The 23,733-nt window shown below is 39.6% G+C and overlaps 1 protein-coding gene across 17 annotated transcripts in view; it reads left to right on the top strand.

Moving 5' to 3' along the window:
• The window catches only part of Ptk2 (protein tyrosine kinase 2), a 212,388-nt gene that overhangs the window by 65,215 nt on the left and 123,440 nt on the right, over positions 1-23,733 (top strand). For all 17 annotated transcript variants that reach the window (XR_012909540.1, XR_012909539.1, XR_012909538.1 and 14 more), the window contains 4 exons: positions 10,334-10,500; positions 17,168-17,255; positions 21,497-21,576; positions 21,790-21,852. Coding sequence is in view for 11 of the 17 variants with exons in the window: in XM_075959490.1 (XP_075815605.1) it covers positions 10,334-10,500; positions 17,168-17,255; positions 21,497-21,576; positions 21,790-21,852 (398 nt within the window). In the remaining 6 variants the exon portion in view is untranslated. The remainder of the gene's footprint in view (positions 1-10,333; positions 10,501-17,167; positions 17,256-21,496; positions 21,577-21,789; positions 21,853-23,733) is intronic.

The following is a 23,733-nucleotide window of genomic DNA, read 5'->3' as shown; positions in this document are numbered from 1 at the left end:
TCTTTTTTTTTATTTTTTTATGTATGCAATATTTTGTCTACGTGTATGCCTGCAGGCCAGAAGAGGGCATCAGACCCCATTACAGATGGTTGTGAGCCACCATGTGGTTGCTGGGAATTGAACTCAGGACCTTTGGAAGAGCAGGCAATGCTCTTAACCACTGAACCATCTCTCCAGCTCCAAGAGTAAGGTTCTTTGGGTCAGGTTCCCATAGTTTGCCTGGAAGGTTTTCTGTGATTAGTCCAAGATTTGCAGTGTGTGGTAGGTAACATCTCTGATACTTCACCAGTCATCACTGAATAATTTCTCTGTGATAAAAGAGCAGGTGAGTGTGTGTTCAAGATATGATGTGTGTGGGGGGTGTTGTTTTTTCTTTTTTAATAATGCTGACTACTGTGAGTCCACAGGTCTTAGGTTTTTTCTTCTAGAGAGGAAGGTGAAAAAGAAAGCATTAAGAACAAAGTAGAGGAAAAGCTTTGGTAAGGAGAATGTAAGGAGGCAGAGCATGAAGCAAAAATTCTCTCTCACTGTAATCTTGGGCAGGGAGATTTTGACAGACAGGAGGCTAGTCTCTAAAGATGATCCTTGTAGTAATAAGAGCGGCGGGCTGCGTCCCCAGCACCCGGCTGCCCACACGGCTAGCTTTACTTGAAATAATTACACGGAAACTGTATTCTTTTAAACACTGCTTGGCCCATTTCTATCTAGCCTCTTCTAGGCTAATTCTCACATATTAATTTAGCCCATTTCTAATCATCTGTGTAGCACCCCTAGGTGCGCTTACCAGGAAGATTCTAGCCTACGTCCATCCTGGGTCGGAGCTTCATCGCGTGCGTCTGGCCTGGCGAGGGGAGCATGGCGTCTCTCTGAGGTGTCTGCTCCCAAGAGAAGAGCTGTCGAGTCTCTGAGTTCACTTCCTCTTCCTCCCAGCATTCTGTTCTGTTTACTCCACCTACCTATGTTCTAACCAATAAAATGGGCCGAGGCAGTTCCTTTATTAGCCAATGACCTTCCTCCATCAGATCCTCATTCTAAGCCTCAGAATTTATGCATATGTTCCTCCAGATAGCCAGATAGTGAGTTGGGAACTTAAATGCAGATACCTGAAGTTGGCCCAGCACGACTCTTTTAGATTTGGTTTCTCCAAGACCCAAAATATAATACACACGTCATTTATGTCTCTTAAGTTTGTGGTGATTTGTTCCAGTACCAGCAGGGAGCTGATGCTGTGGCTGTGGACCTTCCAGTGATAAAGTACATTCTTTGGTTTAGAGGGACTTTTAGATGGACATCTAGGCCAGATTTTGAAGAATCTGAAGTTCCGCATCCTTATTGTGGAATAATTAGCAGGGTGAGTGGAATAGGGAGGGAGGGAGGGAGGGAGGGAGGGAAGGAAGGAAGGAAGGAAGGAAGGAAGGAAGGAAGGAAGGAAGGAAGGAGAAACACATTGAAATGACATCATTTCCTATCCTAGGAGTAGAATGAGGTAAGGTGAGCAGAGTTATGACTGTGCACATGGTAGTTTTGATTTTTAGCTTTGTTCATCACGCTGACAATCATCTTAAGGTTGGTTTTATGTGTTGCTTAGGAGGTTGCTAACATCCCATGTGAAGTGATTGGTTCTTTGTTGGTGTACAGTTTGTTGTACTTAACAAGGTATTTTCAATGGGCTCCTTTTGTCCTGTGGCTGTGGTACACCATGAGTGTCAGCAGCTAGAAAGGTGTTCAGTGAGTACCATTTTTCGTTTCTGTCTACATTTCTCACCTACAACAGTCCATTAGTAGTGAAGAACTGCGTGCACTCAGTGCTGTGTTCTTGTAAAAGTTTGTAACAAACATTGTCTTATTTTCAATTTTAAATATTGTTTTACTAAGATCTGTTATTAGTATTTAGCCCAGAAAACTTGTATTTTTGAATCCTGGCATAAATGGAGAAATGAAGGTTTCAGAGTAGCCAGGCATGGTTTTATATTTCATAGGACTAGATGGTTAAAGACCTGCAAAGCTAAGAGGAGAATTTAAAGTTGACTTCAGCTAATTTGAGTGGCATATTCATAAAACCACTTTTCATGATTCCTGTGTTCCAGAAATTGTGTGTCTTCTGTGGTGATGGAAGCACTGCAAAGCAACAGTACAGTGTCTTGAGAACACATTCCTTGCCAAACAATTGTCAGTAATACTTGAGTTCTCCAGATCAAAGTTTTTGGTTTTCAGATTATCTCATTGTGTTACTGAGTATGCACGTTCGGCAGCATAGTTAGGAACTTGTGACTTATATGTTTTTAGTGTCTGATATTGCCCAGAGCAATTGGTAGGAATTTGGTAGAGAGGAAAATGATAGCTGTATAGAAGTGTGATGAAAAGCAAACTGAGGAAAAGTGAAATTTCTGTATGTCTGCTACTTTTGACTGATTTCTGGAGAGTGCAAATTTGAACTATGATTCATTAAGACACTGTAGTGTGGGACACTTTGTTATTGTAACACCAACTGAGGCCATTTTGGGTTTCTTCAGAAAACTTGACCAAATGTGACCAGACTCAATTTCTACTCCATAAAACACCAAGACTACAAGTGTATTTTCTCCCAATGCTCACTGCAGAATTGGACTAAGTTCCTCACTAAGTTTGGTTTGCTACATTTGGGCTCCTGTAAGTGCTCGTGAGTTACAAGGATATGAAGTAACCTTTTAACCTTAAGGTCAATGGAGACAACACCCTTTGGAATGGGATTCCCCATAGCAGGTGAATAGTGACAAATATCAGTGAAGGAAGTAGTTTGTGTTCTGCAGAGCCTTATACCTGACAGATGAGGTGAGGAAGGACAGATTTGTTTAACGTAAAAGAATGATTAGAGCTGGGTTGACACATGGAATGGGTGTCACTTAAACAAGTGAGGATATGCTTGTATTACTGAGCTGCAAGGAGGTGATATGACACTTCTGATGTACTTGTGTGACTAGTGTTAGTATGCGTTGGTGTAGATTAGCCGAGTTGGGATAGGAAGACAGGAGTGCCTTTGGGAATTTTGGAGCAGCAGCACCTTGTAGCTGAGGGACTCAGGTTGGTAAGGAGATATACAAGTGATCTATGATTTGAGAGAATCACTAAGATTAGCCTATGTTCTGGCCTTGGGGAAAATCTCCACTCAGAACACAGGATTTAAGACTGTAACTTGGGCAGAGGTCAGTTCCAACTGGCCCTACACTGTGGCTTGATAAGATGCAGCCATCAGGAATTCTGTAGGGTTTTGCATCTTATGGCTGTCTGAGTTCTGAGGTCTGCGGACTGAAGACAGATTCCTGTCTTGATGAGACTATCTTCCTTTTGAATCTGTCTTAGACTCTTGCAGTCTGTTACTTTTGTTTGTTTCCTCTGATCCCATGTCTAATCCCTCTTGACTGTTCCATGCTTGTGTTGATCATGGTCTCCATCCTGGGAGATCTGAAAGGGAACTAGCTGACCCATCCACTTGAGTCTCAGCCTGCCACACACAGGTATTAGGACACAGAGTAGCACACACATCCTCACTATCCCTAGCTGTTTTTTATGGTACCTGTTTAATTTTCCTTTCCTTTTCTCTTTTCTTTCTTTTCTCTTTTCTCCTTTCTTTTTGCTTCTTCTCTTTTCTATAGAGAAGATTGAGGGCCTGGGAGATGGCAACAGTGCAAGCTTGAGAAACCGGGTTAGAATCTTTATTTTTTATGTAAAAAGCTAGGCATAGCTGATGGTGTCTGTAACTCAAGTGCTAAGGGAGGAGAGAAGAGGCAAGAGAGAAAGGCAAACCTCAGGAGCTCTCTTGCTGACCAACATAGCTAACACAGTGAGCTGTGGTTTATTGAGAAACTTTGTCTTAAAGAAATAAGGGAGCAACAGAAGAAGATACCTAGTGCCCTTCTCTGGTCTCTGTATGCACACATGTGGCCTTGTTGAAGGAAGTGTGTCACTGGAGGTGGGCTTTGAGGTTTTAGAAGCCATGCTAAATAAGCCTAGAGTCTCTCTCTCTCAGCTACCACTTTAGCATCTGTCTGCATGCCGCAGAGATGATGATGGACTTAACCTCTGAAACTGTAAGCAAGCCCTCAGTTAAATGCTTTCTTTTATAACAATTTTCATGGTCTTGGTGTCTCTTCACAGCAATAGAATGGTGACTAAGACAGTTGAGAATATCTTTTATTATTAATAGCATTGGACCATAATAAAAAAAATTCCTTAGTAAGTGTAAAACATAAAATTTTTGTCTTTTATTGTAAGTTAAAGTGTTTTGTTTTTTTTAAATTTATTTATTTATTAAAGATGTCTGTCTCTTCCCCGCCACCGCCTCCCATTTCCCTCCCCCTCCCCCAATTAAGTCCCCCCCGCCAGCCCGAAAAGCAATCAGGGTTCCCTGTCCTGTGGGAAGTCCAAGGAACCCCCACCTCCATCCAGGTCTAGTAAGTTGAGCATCCAAACTGCCTAGGCTCCCACAAAGCCAGTGCGTGCAGTAGGATCAGAAACCCATTGCCATTGTTCTTGAGTTCTCAGTAGTCCTCATTGTCCGCTATGTTCAGAGAGTCCGGTTTTATCCCAGGCTTTTCCAGACCCAGGCCAGCTGGCCTTGGTGAGTTCCCAATAGAACATCCCCGTTGTCTCAGTGTGTGGGTGCACCCCTCGCGGTCCTGAGTTCCTTGCTCGTGCTCTCTCTCCTTCTGCTCCTGATTTGGACCTTGAGATTTCAGTCCTGTGCTCCAATGTGGGTCTCTGTCTCTGTCTCCTTTCATCTCTTGCTGAAGGTTAATATTCAGGAGGATGCCTATATGTTTGTCTTTGGGTTCTCCTTATTTAGCTTCTCTAGGATCACTAATTATAGGCTCAATGTCCTTGGTTTATGGCTAGAAACCAAATATGAGTGAGTACATCCCATGTTCCTCTTTTTGGGTCTGGCTTACCTCACTCAGGATAGTGTTTTCTATTTCCATCCATTTGCATGCAAAATTCAAGAAGTCCTTGTTTTTTTATTGCTAAGTAGTACTCTAATATGTATATATTCCATACTTTCTTCATCCATTCTTCCGTTGAAGGGCATCTAGGTTGTTTCCAGGTTCTGGCTATCACAAACAATGCTGCTATGAACATCGTAGAGCATATACTTTTGTTGTATGATAAGGCCTCTCTTGGGTATATTCCCAAGAGTGGTATTGCTGGGTCCAGGGGTAGGTTGATCCCGAATATCCTGAGAAACCACCATACTGCTTTCCAAAGTGGTTGCACAAGTTTGCATTCCCACCAGCAATGGGTGAGTGTACCCCTTTCTCCACAACCTCTTCAACAAAGGCTATCGTTGGTATTTTTGATTTTAGCCATTCTGACAGGTGTAAGATGGTATCTTAAAGTTGTCTTGATTTGCATTTCCCTGATCGCTAAGGAAGTTGAGCATGACCTTAAGTGTCTTTTGGCCATTTGAAGTTCTTCTGTTGAGAATTCTCTGTTCAGCTCAATGCCCCATTTTATAATAGGGTTGATTAGCCTTTTTCGGTCTAGTTTCTTGATTTCTTTATATATTTTGGAGATCAGACCTTTGTCAGTTGCGGGGTTGGTGAAGATCTTCTCCCAGTTAGTGGGTTGCCTTTGTGTCTTAGCAACAGTGTCCTTTGCTTTACAGAAGCTTCTCAGTCTCAGGAGGTCCCATTTATTCAATGATGCTCTTAATGTCTGTGCTGCTAGGGTTATACGTAAGAAGTGGTCTCCTGTGCCCATGTGTTGTAGAGTACTTCCCACTTTCTCTTCTATCAGGTTCAGTGTGTTCGGACTGATATTGAGGTCTTTAATCCATTTGGACTTGAGTTTTGTGCATGGTGATAGATATGGATCTATTTTCATTCTTCTACAGGTTGACATCCAGTTTTGCCAGCACAATTTGTTGAAGATGCTCTTTTTTTTCCATTGTATATTTTTAGCTCCTTTATCGAAAATCAGGTGTTCATAGGTTTGTGGGTTAATGTCAGGGTCTTCTATTCGATTCCATTGGTCGACTTCTCTGTTTTTATGCCAATACCAAGCTGTTTTCAATACTGTAGCTCTGTAGTAGAATTTGAAGTCAGGGATGGTAATGCCTCCAGATGCTCCTTTGTTGTATAAGATTGTTTTGGCTATCCTGGGTTTTTTGTTTTTCCATATAAAGTTGATTATTGTCTTCTCCAGATCTGTGAAGAATTTTGATGGGATTTTGATGGGGATTGCATTGAATCTATAGATTGCTTTTGGTAGAATTGCCATTTTTACTATGTTGATCCTCCCAATCCAAGAGCAGGGAAGATCTTTCCATTTTCTGGTGTCCTCTTCAATTTCTTTCTTCAAAGACTTAAAGTTCTTGTCAAATAGATCTTTCACATCCTTGGTCAGAGTTACCCCAAGATATTTTATGCTATTTGTGGCTATCGTGAAAGGTGATGCTTCTCTAATTTCCCTCTCTGTTTCCTTATCCTTAGTGTATAGGAAGGCCACTGATTTTTTGGAGTTGATCTTGTATCCTGCCACATTACTAAAGGTGTTTATCAGCTGTAGGAGTTCTTTGGTAGAGTTTTTGGGTCGCTTATGTATACCATCATATCATCTGCAAATAACGAGAGCTTAACGTCTTCTTTTCCGATACGAATCCCCTTGATCCCTTTATGTTGTCTTATTGCTATTGCTAGAACTTCCAGCACTATATTGAAGAGGTATGGAGAGAGTGGACATCCTTGTCGTGTTCCTGATTTTAGTGGGATGGCTTTGAGTTTTTCTCCATTTAATTTAATGTTAGCTGACGGCTTGCTGTAAATAGCTTTTATTATATTTAGGTATGACCCTTGTATCCCTAATCTCTCCAAGACTTTTATCATAAAGGGGTGTTGAATTTTGTCAAATGCTTTTTCAGCATCTAATGAAATGATCTTATGGTTTTTTTCTTTCAGTTTATTTATATGGTGGATTACATTGATAGATTTGCGTATGTTGAACCATCCCTGCATCTCTGGGATGAAGCCTACTTGATCATAATGGATAATTTTTCTAATGTGTTCTTGGATTCGGTTTGCCAGTATTTTATTGAGAATTTTTGCGTCGATATTCATGAGTGAGATAGGCCTGTAATTTTCTTTCTTGGTTGGGTCTTTGTGTGGCTTTGGTATCAGGGTAACTGTAGCTTCATAAAAGGAATTTGGCAATGACTCTTCTGTTTCTATATTGTGAAATACATTAAGGAGTATAGATATTAGCTCTTCTTTGAAGTTCTGGTAGAATTCTGCATTGAATCCATCTGGTCCTGGGCTTTTTTTGGAAGGTAGATTTTTGATAACGGTTTCTAGTTCTTCGCGACTAACAGGTCTATTTAGATCGTTCACCTGGTTTTGGTTTAGCTTTGGTATGTGGCACTTATCTAAAAAAAGTCCATTTCTTTTGCATTTTCTAGTTTTGTGGCATACAGGCTTTTGTAGTAAGATCTAATGAGTCTTTGAATTTCCTCTGTGTCTGTGGTTATGTCCCCCTTTTCATTTCTGATCTTATTTATTTGCGTGTTCTCTCTCTGTTGTTTAATTAGTTTGGATAGGGGTTTGTCGATCTCCAAGAACCAACTTTTTGTTTCATTGATTCTTTGGACTGTTTTCTGTGTTTCTATTTTGTTGGTTTCCGCCCTCAGTTTGATTATTTCCAGTCTTCTACTCCTCCTGGGCGTGTCTGCTTCTTTTTTTTTTCTAAAGCTTTCAGGTGTGCTGTTAAGTCTCCGATGTATGCTTTCTCTGTTTTCTTTAAGTGGGCACTTAGTGCTATGAACTTTCCTCTTAGCACTGCTTTCATAGTGTCCCATAGGTTTGAGTATGTTGTCCCTTTATTTTCATTAAATTCAAGGAAGACTTTAATTTCTTTCTTGATTTCTTCCTTGACCCAGGTGTGGTTTAGTAGTTGACTGTTCAGTTTCCATGAGTTTGTCGGCTTTCTGGAGGTAGGATTGTTGTTGAATTCTATCTTTAATCCGTGGTGATCTGATAAGACACAGGTGGACACTGATATTTTTTTGTACCTGTGGAGGTTTCCTTTGTTTCCGAGTATGTGGTCAATTTTCGAGAAGGTTCCATGGGCTGCAGAGAAGAAGGTATATTCTTTCCTATTTGGGTGGAATGTTCTATAGATGTCTGTTAAGTCCATTTGCTTCATTACCTCCAGTAGTTCTCTTACTTCTCTATTAAGTTTCTGTCTGATTGACCTGTCCCTTGGAGAGAGAGGTGTATTGAAGTCTCCTACTACTAGTGTGTGTGGTTTGATGTCTGCCTTGAGTTTTAGTAATATTTCTTTTACATACGTGGGTGCTTTTATATTAGGGGCGTAAATATTCAGGATTGAGACGTCATCCTGACAAACTTCCTGTTATGAGTATAAAGTGTCCATCTCGATCTCTTCTGATTGATTTTAGTTTGAAGTCAGTTTTGTTAGAAATTAATATGGCCACACCTGCTTTTTTCTTAGGACCATTGCTTGAAAGACCTTTTCCCAACCCTTTACTCTGAATAGATGCCTGTCTTTGTGGTCGAGATGTGTTTCTTGCAAACAGCAGAATGTTGGATCCTGTTTTCGTATCCAATCTCTTAGCCTGTGCCTTTTTATAGGTGAATTGAGACCATTAATATTAAGTGATATTAATGACCAGTGGTTGTTTATGCCAGATATTCTTATTGTTTTTGGAAGTAGCATTTGTGTGTCTCCCTTCTTTGAGTTGTGCTAGTGAAGGGTCGCTAGATGCCTGAGTTATTGTAGGCAGTGTTGGCAATGTTGGATTCCTTGGGTTGCAGTTTTCCTTCTATTACTTTCTGTAGGGCTGGATTTGTGGCTACGTATTATTTAAATTTGTTCTTATCCTGGAATGTCTTGATTTTTCCATTTATAGTGAACGAAAGCTTGGCTGGGTATAGTAGTCTGGGCTTGCATCCATGGTCTCTTAGCTTCTGCAGTACTTCTATCCAGGACCTTCTGGCTTTCATTGTTTCCATAGAGAAATCAGGTGTAAGTCTGATCGGTTTACCTTTATAAGTTACTTGGCCTTTTTCCTTTGCAGCTCTTAGTATTCTTTCTTTAACCTCTTTGGTTTAATTGTAGTGGGGCGATCTGTTCTCGGTGTTGTGTGCGGTCCCTGCAGCCTGCTTCTGCTGCTGCGACGGTTCCCGCTGCCAGCAGCCTGTGTCCTCTGCTGCCACTCTTGTCCCAGCCAGTCCCAGCTGGTCCCAGCTGGTCCCAGCCGGTCCCAGTCGGTCCCCGCCGGCTGCGCTGGGTGTCCTCCGGCCGCCTTCCGCCGCCCGGTGTTCCGGCCGCCTCAAGTTAAAGTGTTAAAGTACTAAATTAAAAAAAAAATTTAAAATGTGTGTGTTTTACCTCAGTATATGTTAGTATACCAGGTACTTGTAGTGCCTAAGGAGGTCAGAAGAAGGCACAGTTTCCCTGAAACCTGAAACCTGAGTTACAGACAGTTGTGGGTTTTGCTGGGAACCAAATCTAGGTTCTCTGCAAGAGCAGCAAGTGCCCTTAATTGCTGAGCCATCTTGTTGGGTTCTAAAAACTGGAATTTTCTTTTGTTGATATTTTAATGGTTATGTTAGCTTCCTTTAAGAATTTTTTTCTTCACCACTGGAGAGGTAATACAGTGGGCTGTACTTTCTATGTCCTATGCACAAAATACAGCATGTGACTCAATCTCATCCCCACATAGCTTACACATTTCCCATTATTAGGGGTATCTTTTTCCTGGGCTTCTCCATGATGGCGGGACAGGGGAGAAGGTGATTCTAAAGCTTGCCTTCTCATAGCCCCAGGAAGAATTTCACCTCCCCTGTTGACACACTGGAAGAGAACTGTCTCCTGAACTCAGTATAGTACGTGTTAAAAGCAGTAGGTTTGGAGGACTATAAAATTGCCACATGCTAACATACAAAGCAAATCAAACTGATTATGACCAATTCATGGAATATTTTCATAGTTGTTGTTGTTTAAAGAGAAGGTATTAATGCTATAGCCTGGTCTTTCAGAAGATCTACTTAGAAAGTAGAACCTTAAGGGGCCTAGTTCCTGCTGACAATATTGAGGTGATATGAAGGTGGAGTTGCTGAAATGTCTTATATTTATATTGCATTGTTTGTTGGTAAAGAATTGGGAAGAAAATTTTTTTCCCTTAAAGTTTTTCCTTATTCATAAAAATATTGCTGCTTGACAAGCAACAATTCCTATATGGGGTTAAGTAACATTTTTTATGTGATGTGCTTATTAAGATTTCTCATAACTAACTAGACTTTTTTTGATCTGTAACCATCATTTCTTTGGGGGTGTGTTCTAGGGCATCATTCAGAAGATAGTGGACAGTCACAAAGTAAAACACGTAGCCTGCTATGGATTTCGCCTCAGTCATCTGCGATCGGAGGAAGTTCACTGGCTGCATGTGGATATGGGAGTCTCCAGTGTGAGGGAGAAATACGAACTTGCTCACCCACCAGAGGAGTGGAAGTAAGATTCTAATCCACTGTGGTGTGACCATGCTGGATTACTTTGTGTGTTAAAAATATGCACAAGAGGATGTCAGCTTTTATGCTGCTTGTAATCACTATTCCTGTGTAATGGAGATTGACTAGTAGTTACTACTAAACAGTGATCTCTTTAGAACACGTAGTTAAGCTTGTTTCTCTCTCCATTCCTTGTCTTCTATCACCATGGTCTTTGCTGATTATAGTTGTTCTCAGTGCTTTGATGCTTGCACTTGTACTGTAAGTGGTACTGCTGCTTTATGATCTAGTGTTGATGTCTCATAGAGGGCCTTGACTTGTCCAAGCAGAGAGCACAACTGATGGTCTCATCAGTGGGCTAATAGCATACGTAAGTCCGGTAATCTACACTCACCTGAAAAGAATGGTGCACATTTGTTCAAATATAGGAACAGTGGGAGTAAACTCTTAGTGATTCTGGTCAAACAGGAATGAAACAGAAGTTATTTTGAGATGATTTAAAAGAACCTCCAATTATTTATCCTTTTCCTGGTTAATACTTGATAATTTTTATGAGTAAGTAAATCTTTTTAGTTGACAAATCTTAAATCTAAAATATATAGTTTGAAGAGAAGTAAGTATATCTTTAAAAAGTGGGCTTCTTCCATGTTGTACCCTTAGGCATGCACTCAAGAAGGTCAATACCTTCAACAAGGGCCTAGATCAACAGGGGAAGCCAGCTCCTTTAGATGAAATATAAATTCATACAGGTTTGTGTCAGTTGTGTAGTTCTTCAGAGAATGCAGTTGTATTTTCAAATCTTTCAGATAACTGGGGTAAGCAAACTATTCCTGGAGAGTATAATTAGGTTGGTTTAGATCAACTGATACGGAAAGTAGATTTAACTTCTAAACACTTAATCAGACAACTTAATGATTAAAAATTAAATATCTAAATGGGGGCTGGAGAGATGGCTCAGAGGTTAAGAGCACTGACTGTTCTTCCAAAGGTCCTGAGTTCAATTCCTAGCAACCATATGGTGGCTCACAACCATCTGTAATGGGGTCTGGTGCCCTCTTCTGGCCTGCAGACATACATGGAAGGAATGCTGTATACATAATAAATAAATAAATATTTTTAAAAAATAAATAAATATCTAAATGGCAAATGAAAATAACGTCAGATTTTCACTTGCTGCAGTTATGGTACACTCTTCTTTTGCACAGACACTTAGGAGGAAACTTCATTTTCCTTGTTTACGCTCAGGGAATTTCACTCTTGAGCACCATCTTTTCAGTTTTTGTTCTTCTAAGCCAATTTATTTTACTTTAAATCAAGTAAAATAGAGTAGGGATTACTATTTGTAAAACAGGATTTGATGTTTGAAAAATTAATAACCCATGAATGTAGAGTTGAATATTGCTGAAAACATTGCAGAGATGACCAGAGGAAGTATTCTTCATGTGCATGAAGAATGTAAAGATGTTATAACCCTTTCTGACCTCCCTTCCATGTGATGTATTTGTGTGATATGTATGTGTGCATTCTCTATTAAATCTTCACATGTCCTTGTATGGGGCACAGAGAAACCAGTAAGCAAACTGCTGCAGTCATCTGTGTAAAAGGTCTAAAGGTGGTAAACAGAGAAGAGCAGGGGTGGTGGGGTCACGTCAAAAGTCTTGAAGGCAGTGCTTCAGTTTCAATGTTTGAGTCGCTTCTGCCCAAAAATGTTCTGTGTAGCTTCGCTACATACAGGGCTAGCTCCAGAGGTTTTGCCTGCTTTGTAATCTGGCTCCTGCTGTAGCTCTCCTCCTTCAGTTCTACTGACATTGGTCCCTCTCAAGTTTCAGCATCTACTCAACTCTAAGTGTAGCTTGGAAGTGTCTTCATCAGCCTAAATTGGGATTTGAGCCTTTTCTTCTTGTGCTGTCTTTGGTACTTGCTGAGTAAGCTAGCGTTCCATCTTTCTGACCTCTTTGGTCCTGCATTCTCCTCTGCTTTTACCCTTTATGATTTTTTCTTGCCCCATTTGAGCCTCCAGCGTTCTTGGTGGCTTTTATAACACATCAAGTGTGTTGCCTGAGGGTGTGGCTGTGGAATATACTCTTCTGTTCAGTGCCAGTGGGTGTCTGTGTTTGTTCAGCTTTTTCCCTCTGGAACTGTCATACTCTCACTCTTGTTTTTTTCTCTGTTTATGCATGGGATAATATTGATCTAGAGTAAAATAGATTTTAATGAAAATGGAGTAAGGTAATGTATTGATAGTGTGATTGTAAAGTAAGCAAGAGAGAAAATATGATAGTGTCGAAATAGCAACCAAACAATATTTATTACAGTAAGGATAAAATAATAATAATAATAATGTGTTGTTGCCATCTAAGTTTTGTTTGACTGTATTTCATAATTTTGATAGTGTTTGTATTATTAATTAATATGATTATTTGCTTGATTTTTCCCCATCAACCAGAGGATTATGTGCTTCTTCATTATTGTCTGTTGACTTGTTCTCATTCATCATGAGAAGAGCAACTCATTCATCCATTCATAGACAGCTTCTCAGTGTGTAGTTCAACCTGACCTGAAACTCACTATATAGACCAGACTAGCGTATATTTTACAGAGATTTCCCCATTTATTCCTCCCAAGTGTTGGGATTAAAAGCATGTACCACCACAACGAATGAGAAGAGTAAACATTTTTATCATTTTTATGATACTTTTTTACCCCCCCCTTTTTTTTTTAATTCTGTTCAGATGAGTCTTTGTCTGCTGTGGAATAGTGGTCTTGTTCCCTGTAAAGATTTATCACTCTTGTTGGTTTTAATAAAACACTGATTGACCAGTAGCCAGGCAGGAGGTATAGGCAGGGTGACCAGACTAGGATGATTCTGGGAAGAGGAAAGGCTCATTCTGCAGTCACCACCCAGATGCAGAGGACGCAAGATGAAAATGCTGCCCTAAGAAAAGGTACCAAGCCACGTGGCTAAACATAGATAAGAATCATGGGTTAATTTAAGTTGTAGTAGGTAGTTAGTAATAAGCCTAAGCTAATAGGTCAAGCAATTTATAATTAATATAAGCTTTCTGTGTTTTTGTTTGGGACTGAATAAATGTGGTACCAGGTGGGACAGAAACTTCATTTACATCACATTTGTCCTCCAGAGATTAATTGGTGTCTTCATCAATTGGAATGAATGTGTGTAGTTATGTGGTCAGACATGGTAGTATATGCCTTTAATCCTGATACTTGAGAGGCTAAGGCAGAAGGATTGTCCTGAGTTTCTGACCAGCCTGGGCTCCCTAGTGAGTTTCTGGCTAACCAGTTTCATAGCAAGACCCTATATCAGAAGAAACAAACAAGAAAAGATAATGGGAAGTGAATGTGTTATGGGTCCCTACATCCTGGCCCATCAAGATGTTTTTATTGCGTGATACCAAGAAACCTGTCCTCGCAGACTAAATTTACCAGGTAGCCCTGTTGGAATCATTAGACTGAGGTGGGCACATTCAGGTTTCTCCTGTTACCGTTTCCTCTTTGTAATGAGGCACTGTGACCGTGCAGTGAGTGTAGTTTCCCTGCACTGTCATCCATCAGTCACAGCATGTGTTAGTGATTTTGCTTTGTACTGATTGATATGTTGATTTTTCATAGATGGGCATTTGTGCTTCCATCCTTCTCTGTTTTGTTTTTTTAATTGGATGTGTAAGAATCAGTTTGTCCACACCATGTTGCTTGTGAGGGTTATCTGTGTTGTTTATTGAAGCTGTACTTTGTGCCAGTCTGTCTTAGTATCAGGGCTAATAGATCTTTTTAGTCCACTTTAGCTTTTTTGAAACAGCCTCCTGTTCCCAGTAGTTAGTCAACTTGTATGCATCTTATGCTTACAATTCGTGTGAGCTCCAGGAAGCAAGATACCAGTGGCACTACTGAGAACAGATTGCTTTGAAGCAATAACAAAGAATAACTTTATTGGGGGCATGTTATATTTAACTGGTTTTTGGAAATCCATGAAGAAGCAACATAGCTAGCTCTTAGTGTGATGACAGAAGTATAAAGAAAGAAGTGTAAAGAGGAGGTGAGGGGAAGCAAGATGTGGGTGTAAAGTGTCACAGGCTAAGGGCTATGGATTGGAATTAAATAAGATTGGAATTGAATTAGAGCACCTTGAGCAAAGAGTTTTTGTAAGATAATCAGTGTAATGTGCTCAAATAAGACCAGAATCCTTTAGAAGGGCAGCCTTGCCTTTCTACATCTACAAGCAAACTGGATTTAGTTCCTTTTTGTGTAAAGTCATAGTGTCTCCCATTTTACTCTGCTCTTGGCTGCACTTACATGTTTTTACTGAAGAGGAATTCTACATCTATATTCTTTATTGCTTCCTAATAGCTGTAGCTAATTTGCACATGAGTATGTAGTGTGTGTGTGCGTACATACACACACATGTGATAACAGGTAGATATTAATCTATCTATTTCTTACTGAGTTATGCACTTACCCGCTATTACTCTCACTTAGCTCCTTGGCCCATACTACCGCTTCATGGTGGGCCTAGTGAAGAGAAACTTTAACCCTCTGATATTATTTCTCTGCTCAGGACATGATAGTACCTTTTCTCCTTGAGAAAACCCTATAGTCAGGATTTACCGGGGGCTGTGTGACCCATCTTCTCTCTGGACTCCTGTTTCTGCTCAGATTTTGCTTCTATTTTAGCTGCAATTGCCTTCTCAAGTGACCATAGCTCCCTTCCTCACTTCCTTCAGACCATAGTCAGGGGTCACTGCCTCAGAATGCCTCTGAGTGCCCTGTAGCACTTTCAACACCCATTTCCCCTGCACATAGATTTGTGTTGTTCTCTGGTTTGCACAAAGACATAGAGTTTAGATAGCTAGCACCCTGCCTCTCTTCAGTGCTTGTTGAGTAGTGATTAACATGATCTACCTTATTGGCCGTTTATGGTGATGTGCCAATGGCTGTTCCAGAGTTGTGTTTACATGACTCAGAGTATTGAGTTCCATTGACATGATGGCTGACAGTGAGTTAGTGACATGACACAGGTCCACTGTAGGCAGTTTCTTTGATCAAGATCCCCTGTTTTGTTTAATATTTATTTAACTTTATTTTATGTGCATTTGGTATGAAGGTGTCAGATTCCCTGGAACTGGAGTTATAGGCAGCTGTGAGCTGCCATGTGGGTACTGGGAATTGAACCTGGGTCCTCTGGGAGAGCAGTCAGTTCTCTTAACCACTGAACCATCTCTCCAGCCCCCTACCCCCTGTTCTTATAAAAAGATAGCACCTGTGTAAAATGCTGACAAGTTTCTAAGTTCCTAGTTGTTGCCTATAGCTGATAACCAGAGTCAGCGTTAGAATGCTGCGTCTAGAGATGGACCAGGCAGTGTTTAATTGGGACCTGTTTCCTTAACTGTAGCTGACAGGACACTCACAGTGAAGAATCCTGTGGGTTTGAAATTTGCTGAGCAAATACTTTCCTACGTGCAGAAAGCCAAGGACTATACCTCTTCACTCACATAACTGATAAGAAACAGAGCACATAAGTAGGTAGTTCCCAGTGAGTTCTCCTTTGAGAATTAATGACACCTGTGATGCTTCTGTAGACACTTTCCCCAGAGCGTATCTATCTTGAGTTACTGAATGCTATCTTGGTGCAGAAGTAAAGTAGAACCTAATTGTTCTGTTTTGAGAGGGTCTCACTGTGAAACCCAGGTTCCCTCCATTTATCTCACAGCTCTTCTGCTTCTGTCTTCCATGTACCCACCATACTTTGCCTGGTTTTATAATAAAGTAGACCTGGTGTATAGATAGTGAACTCATCTCAGAAGATATTATTAGCTGGGCAGTGGTGACACATGCCTTTAATCCAAGCACTCAGGAGGCAGAGGAAGGTAGATCTTTGTGAGTTCAAGGCCAGCCTGGTCTATAAAGTGGGTTCCAGGACAGCCAGAGCTGTTACACAGAGAAACCCTGTCTCGAAAAACAAAAACAAAACAGCAAAACAAGACACCATTACAAAACTATTAGAAATCAGCTGGTTGTGGTGGTACATACCTTTAATCCCAGCACTTTGCAGAGACAGATGTGTGTCGTTGTGAGTTTGAGGCCAACATGGTCTACATAGTGTGCTTCAGTCAGGTCTCAAAACAAACAAACAAACAAACAACAAAAAAGAAAAAAGAAAGAAAAATGAGTTTTTATAAAAACTGTACTATAGTAGCATTGTTCCAGCAGTCAAAAAGTAGCAACAGTTCTTAAGGCCACAGTCAATTTTGAGGATAAATACTGTGTCATACCTTGGTGAAGTGTCCTCCAAAGAGGATGGAACTGCTGCTGTTAGCTGCATACACTCTCATTTGCATGTAGTTGAACTGAAACACTACAAACACTACAACACACAGTATGCAGTCCCAGGTGTAAATTATCTATGGGGTACTTGAGGATGGGGCAAAGTGGGGGTACCTGACTTGTGGGCTCCAGGCCTTCTTTGACCTCGTGTTCTGCCTTATCACAGAGTGACTAAATTGTAGCAGCTGCTGCATGGATGCACAAGGTTTGACCATTTAAACATTGTATGTGATCTTACTTTCAACATTATACTTCAGAGTTAATGAGTTATAGACTGTAAATTCAGAAAATGATTTACTTCTAATCATTGTATTTTGTGAATCATCTTTCAGATATGAATTGAGAATTCGTTACTTGCCAAAAGGTTTTCTAAACCAATTTACTGAAGATAAGCCGACATTGAATTTCTTCTATCAACAGGTATAAAAACACTTTCTTTCATATGTTTTGTTTCTTTGAATCCTCTTTATTTTGTGTTTTATTTTAGAGTAATAGTAAGCCTTGTAGTTGAGGTACTATAAATATAGAGTAGTCCAGCGTTAAAAGAGTGTTAGCTCATGAAAACTTACTTTTTTATACTTCTTGAATTTTTGTATGCTTGGGCATATCTTCAAAGATGCTTGTTCTGTATGTGGGCAGTAACCCTTGAGCAGTGTTCAGTCATTATGCTTGGATATCAGTCAGTTTGTCATGTAGAAATCACTCTTCGTGGGCCGGAGAGATGGCTCAGTGGTTAAGAGCATTGCCTGCTCTTCCAAAGGTCCTGAGTTCAATTCCCAGCAACCACATGGTGGCTCTCAACCATCTGTAAAGAGGTCTGGCGCCCTCTTCTGGCCTTCAGGCTTACACACAGACAGAATATTGTATACATAATAAATAAATTAATTAAAAAAAAAAGAAATCACTCTCTGTGAACTTGGATAATTTTTGGTGCCAAGTTTCATAATAAAGCAAAATGAGACTTCTCTTTAAGAAAGCCAAAGGCAATTACTTGTGGCCTGTCCTAGTTACTTTCCTTTTCCTGTGATAAGACATCATGACCAAGACAATAATTAGAAGAGAGAGTTTATTTGGGGCTCACAGTTTTAGAGGATGACTCAGTGACAGTCATAGTGCGGAACATGGCAACAAGCAGGTATGCATGACTCTGGAGCAATAGCTGGAAGTTTATATCTTGATTCACAAGTACAAGGTAGAGAGCTAACTGGGAATAGTATGGACTTTTGAAACTTTAAAGCCTACCCCTAGTGACATACCTCCTCCAACAAGACCACAACTCATAATCCTTTCCAGGCAGTTCCACAAACTGGGGGCCAAAAAGTCAAACATAATGAGTCTATGGAGACCATTCTAATTCACACTGTGAATTAATTCCACTCCCTGGCTCCCTAGCCTTATAGCCATATCAAAATCTAAAATGCATTTAGTTTAACTTCAAACGTTTGCATAGTCTTTCTATGTCAGCACAGTGTAAAAGCTCAAAGTCTTCTGATACTTAAGGCAATCTCTTAATTTTGACCCCTGTAAACTCATACAGCAAATTACATACTTCTTGCATACCATTGACACAGAATATACATTACCATTCCAAAAGGGAGAAAAAGGGACATAGTGGTGAAATATTGGGCCAAAGCAAGATAGAGATTAGGCAGGGCAAACTCTAAAACCTGTAATGCCGTGTCTGGAGGTTTGGATGGCTTTTCCATGTGCCTTCTGTTCATTCTGAACACTGACTGAAGACAGTGCCAAGCTACTGAGGATCCAGCATTCCTGCTTGCTAACTGCACAGCAGGTGTGAGCTTGTGCTCTGAGATGACACATCATCTCTGTTTCTAAGACCCTTCCTGTCTGTTGTCAATACTTGTCTGCAGTTCTCTTATTCACCCCCTCTTTTATCTTTAAAAAATTTTTAATTCATTAAGTATACCTTTAGAAATTCCTGGAAACTATTTTGTTATGCTTGTATATGCTTTTATGATAACTCACCAAGTACTAACGCTTTAAAAGAAATAAAGGTGACAGGTGTTGCTGCAGTCACCCCCTTTCCTGTGTGGTTTGCCACTGTCAGTAATCATCCAGAGTCTCCAGTGCATTGGAAAGTGCACAAAACAATGAAAGTGCGATCAAAGGTTGAGTTTTGGAGATAAATCTACATTTTAAGCTCTATTTAAAATTTGGTTTTGAGACCCTTTGTAAATTGTCTTATGAGCTTTATATATAAAGTAGGACTAATAAAGACTGCCCTGAATAATTACAAGGACCAGAAGTGATTTATATAAAATACTAGCCCCAGGACTTGACTGTTAGTAGATGTTCTTTAAATAGTGAGTCTTCTATGGTCATCTGTAACCTTCAGGCTTTTTCCGAGGCAGTAAGATGGGATTGTGAGGATTCCGGTATTCAGACTGAATGAACATCGTAGTAAATTAACTCAGTGTGAGAATGGATAGTTTTGTGTGTGTGTGTGTGTGTGTGTGTGTGTGTGTGTGTGTGTGTATACACACACACCATTTGAAGTATGGTACAGTCTGCATCATTTAATAATGGAGATATAGTCTTAGAAATTCATATTTGGGCAATTTTGTCATTGTGCAATTATCACAAAGTACTTACACAACTAAGATGGATATATCACCATGTGGGTCTTAAGGAACAAACATTGTTTTTGTGGTCATTTTATTGACTGAAATGTCATTGTATGATACATGACTCTATATGTAAGTATATTGAAGTGCTTGATCAATCTGGTTCATTTCAGAAATGAAAGCAATTCTGATGGGATTAATAATAGAGTTATAGTTTTAAAATGATTCATTAGGGAAATAAAGTGAAGGTGAGAAACCCTGAGTCTTATAGCACAGCCTCAGGATGTGACTGTGTTCAGTGGCTGTATTCAGTGGCTGTGTGACATGTGGTGCCAGTAGAGGGACATTGCACAAAGTCTGTTCAGCTATTCGAAGGATACACGAGTGTTTTCAGGCCACAAATGGTTTCAGGCTGTGAATTAACTGTCTGAATTTTGAAGTAAAGCTCTCATATGTGAGGATGTTTCCCCTGAAGATTGTTATCATTTTCTTTCTCTCTCTTTTTCTTTTTTCAACTAAATATACATTTGGCTTTAATGAGTGACTTAGGATACTTGATTGCTTTTCCTGTCTGTGAATAGTGCTTAGAAATTGCTGTATTTGATCCTTTGGACATTTGGATAATGTTCTGTTTATCATCATTATGGCATTGAGGGTCTGCAGTAGTGCCTCTGAAACCTGCTTTGGGTGATTGAAAGTCTTTTGGCTTCCTCCCTTTATGAAAGTCGAAAGTCTCTATGAGAGTTATGAATTTAAATGCCGCTTATACTGCATTATTTCAGCTTGGAAAAGGGTGTTTGGGTCAATACAGGTTGGTTTCCCCAAGCAATTAAAGTAGATAAACAGTGGGAGACATGGGACTTGGAGCTTTTGCAAGGAAAGATCAGTCATGGCTGTGTGATGAATGGAATCAAAGTCCTTGAACTAAAGGCTGGTAGACTGGGAGGTAATAGTTGGAAATGTTGGGAAGTTTTTTTGGGTAATAGTCAATGTAGTTTTTCTGTAGAGAGCCTGAGAGTGACTATTTCAGGCTTTGAAGACCAAGAAACAAAATTGAAGACAATAAAAAAAATGTAGGTGTATAGCAAGAAAAGAAACCAGTATTTGTGTTGTTGTTCCTCATAATGTAGTTGATTATAGATTTTGGTAATACGGATGTGTTGTGAGGGAGGGCAGATCACGGTCCATTCTAAGTTCAGAGTACACGACCCTGTCTTCAAAATCAACTGCAGATTTTGGTTTCTTAATACAAATCTGTGAGGAGGTTGTGTGCATCTCAGCTTTGCAAACGTCTTCATGCCGACAGGTGTTTGTGGTGTGATTCATGAGTACTTTGTAACTCACTGTGGAATGGCAGGATTGTGTTACTACAACTGTCTCTATCTGTGTTTGAGTGTGTTTATTGGCAGAGGTGTCTCCAATGTTCCTTTATGTTAGACTCAGCTGTGGTGCTTTGCAAATTAATAACATAGAGTGGACAGTTTGATGTGAACTTTGAGGTTAAACATTGGGTTTTGAAGTACATAAATTTTTGTGATCCTTGCTCTGAGGCCCCCAAATGCTTTGAGAATTGGGGTTATTGCTTAGAAAAAAATTAAAAATTGTGCAGCAGTTTAGAAGAAATTCAGCTCTTGGGTGCTCGTTTCTGCTTTGAGCTGAATAGGAAGAGTATGAAGCAGCAGAACATTGTTGTGGTGTAGTGTGTCAGTTGTTTAAAGCCACACACAGGTAACCAGTCTTAAATCGCACAAACCTGCCTTGGTAAAAGGCTCAGTGGTAAAGATGCTTGCCATATAAACCTGGCAACCTGAGTTCAGTTCCTGGAGCCTAGGCATAGGTAGAGGGAGACAACTAGCTCCAAAGTTTCCTCTGACTTGCACACTTGTGCCATAGAACATGCATGTTGCATGCACATAAAAGACTTAGGTCTTTAGTTATTAGGGGTATTACTTATTTTATATCCAGAATTCAGCATAATTATTGACGGAATATGGACAATTATGTGAAAACCATTTAGCAAATATTTAGGGATTGATCATATTGCAAACATTCCTGTTTCCCATTCCTTTATTTCAGGTGAAGAGTGACTACATGCTAGAGATAGCTGATCAAGTAGACCAAGAAATAGCTTTGAAGTTGGGTTGTCTGGAAATTAGGTAGGTGGTAACACTACATTGATTCTGCATTTTTTTTTATTTTCTAGGTACTTTCCTCTTTATAAAATTACCAGTAGAATCATAATTAAATTGAGAGAGGATTCCATATTACTTAACTATTATTTGGATCTGTCTTTCTCAATTGTTTATTATTCAACAACCTAAAAATCCCTTATATACACATGTCAGCTTATGTGTTCCCTGATATTTCAGGAGATCCTACTGGGAGATGCGGGGCAACGCCCTAGAGAAGAAGTCTAACTATGAAGTGTTAGAGTAAGTACTGCACCCCTGAGCTGTCCATTCAGACTCTGAATGTACTCCTCCTAGCTCATCTCGATTTAGAAATTGCCTGAAATGTTGGGCTTCTCCATCTTTATTTGAATGAGAAAAGGCTTTTAAGAAAAAAATTCTGATGACCTTAGTTCTATTCACAAACAATTAAATGTATTGATAAATGTCTTAAGGCTAATAATGTATATGCCCTAGCAGAACACACACATACATACACACACACATATGCATACATAGATGTATTTGTTTTTTTAAAGGGTATACAATAATTTCACTGAAAGTAAAAATTGCCCATGAAGCCTGGCAGTGGTGGCACATGCCTTTATTCCCAATACTTGGGAGGCAGAGGCAGGCAGATCACTGTGCACTCAAGGTCAACCTAGTCTACAAGTAGAATTCCAGAGCAGCCAGAGCTGTTACACAGAGAAACCCTGTCTCAAACCTCCCTCCCCACCCCCCAAAAATGAATTGCCAATAAATTGGTTATTAATTATTCACTTTCTCTGCAGTCAATTAAGGATTCTTTTTTAACAGATGGAGAATTGATAGTTATTTGTTACTGATGTATTTAAAAATGTAGAATATAAAAAATAAAAGTATAAAATAAATTTTATATAAATTTTTGTATAAAATATAAAAAATTTGGGGGATGTTATTTGTATGTTTGTATATTGTATTTGGTTTGTATATTTTTTAAATATATGTCAGAGATACTGAAGTTTGAGTCTTTATAGAAATTATATACTGTATCTTATTGATAATTAATTCAGCAAGACAGTTGATATTTATTGTATCTGAGTGAAGCTCCATTTTACTACCATTTATCCCTGTTGTTTCCATCTGTATTTGACTGAAGTTTTTTTGTGGTCTTTTGTGAGATGTGCTAAAATTATACCAAAGGTCATCCAGAGCTCCGCTGTTGTAATGAAGACTGTAATGATTTTAAATTTTATTTAGACTTTCTAGGTTAGAACAATACTTTCATAGCATTAGCGTTTAATTCCCCCATCTTGAAAACAGGCACTTGCAGTGCATATTTGACCACAGAAAAAGAAAAGTAGAAGTATTTTTGCAAAGCAGTCACAGTTAATAGTAGATACAACAGGGTAGTTTGGGCTATTGGTATCCCTTCTCAGGTTCAAGCTGTCTGTCATGTTTTCAAAGTGCCTGAAGCTCATGCATGCAGCTTCCACTTTCTGAGCTTAAGACATCTTTAATTAGGTTCATCATAGTGTATGCATAGCAGACAGTAAATGTGTTTATGTCTCATGCATTGCATCCACTAACTGAGGAGTACCAAGAAAGTCATTTTCAGGAGAATTTTTACTGTCCTTCATTGGATAGTTTGGGCTAGCGTTCTCTGTAATATACAGTGGTGGTCATGCTGGTGTCTCCCTGTTGGTACAGCAGGAAATTGGATGTCATGATCCCAGCACTGACTGTTAGTTGACTGTCATCATCTCTGTGCAGAGGAGAGGTGATCAGCCAGCATAAAAGCAAACTGTGTAGAGCTCTTTCAAATAGCACTAGCAAAAATGAGTAACAGAGTATATGGCTCATCAGTTGAGTTAATTTGGAGCACAAGAAAATTTAAATTACATTGTCATATGGTGAAAAAAAAAACAATCCTTTATATCCCAGGTTATATCCCAGGACTTTTCATAACACCTTCTCAGTCTTAATAGAACTTAATTCTTTCAAAGTGGGTGTTGTATGCCTTGTTTCTAATGTAAATGAAATGAGGTTAGATGTGAACCCTGCCATTCATCCAACTTTATGCTGAAAGTGTCTTTCTTGGGCATCCTTTCTGAAGTTCACATCTACTCTTGAGTGTATACATACACCTGTCCTTTTCTTAAACTT

Source organism: Microtus pennsylvanicus, chromosome 2 (genome assembly GCF_037038515.1).
Source record: "Microtus pennsylvanicus isolate mMicPen1 chromosome 2, mMicPen1.hap1, whole genome shotgun sequence".
NCBI classification, from domain to species: domain Eukaryota; kingdom Metazoa; phylum Chordata; class Mammalia; order Rodentia; family Cricetidae; genus Microtus; species Microtus pennsylvanicus.
Note: the sequence above shows the minus strand (reverse complement) of the source record. Positions and strands in the feature narration are given on the sequence as shown.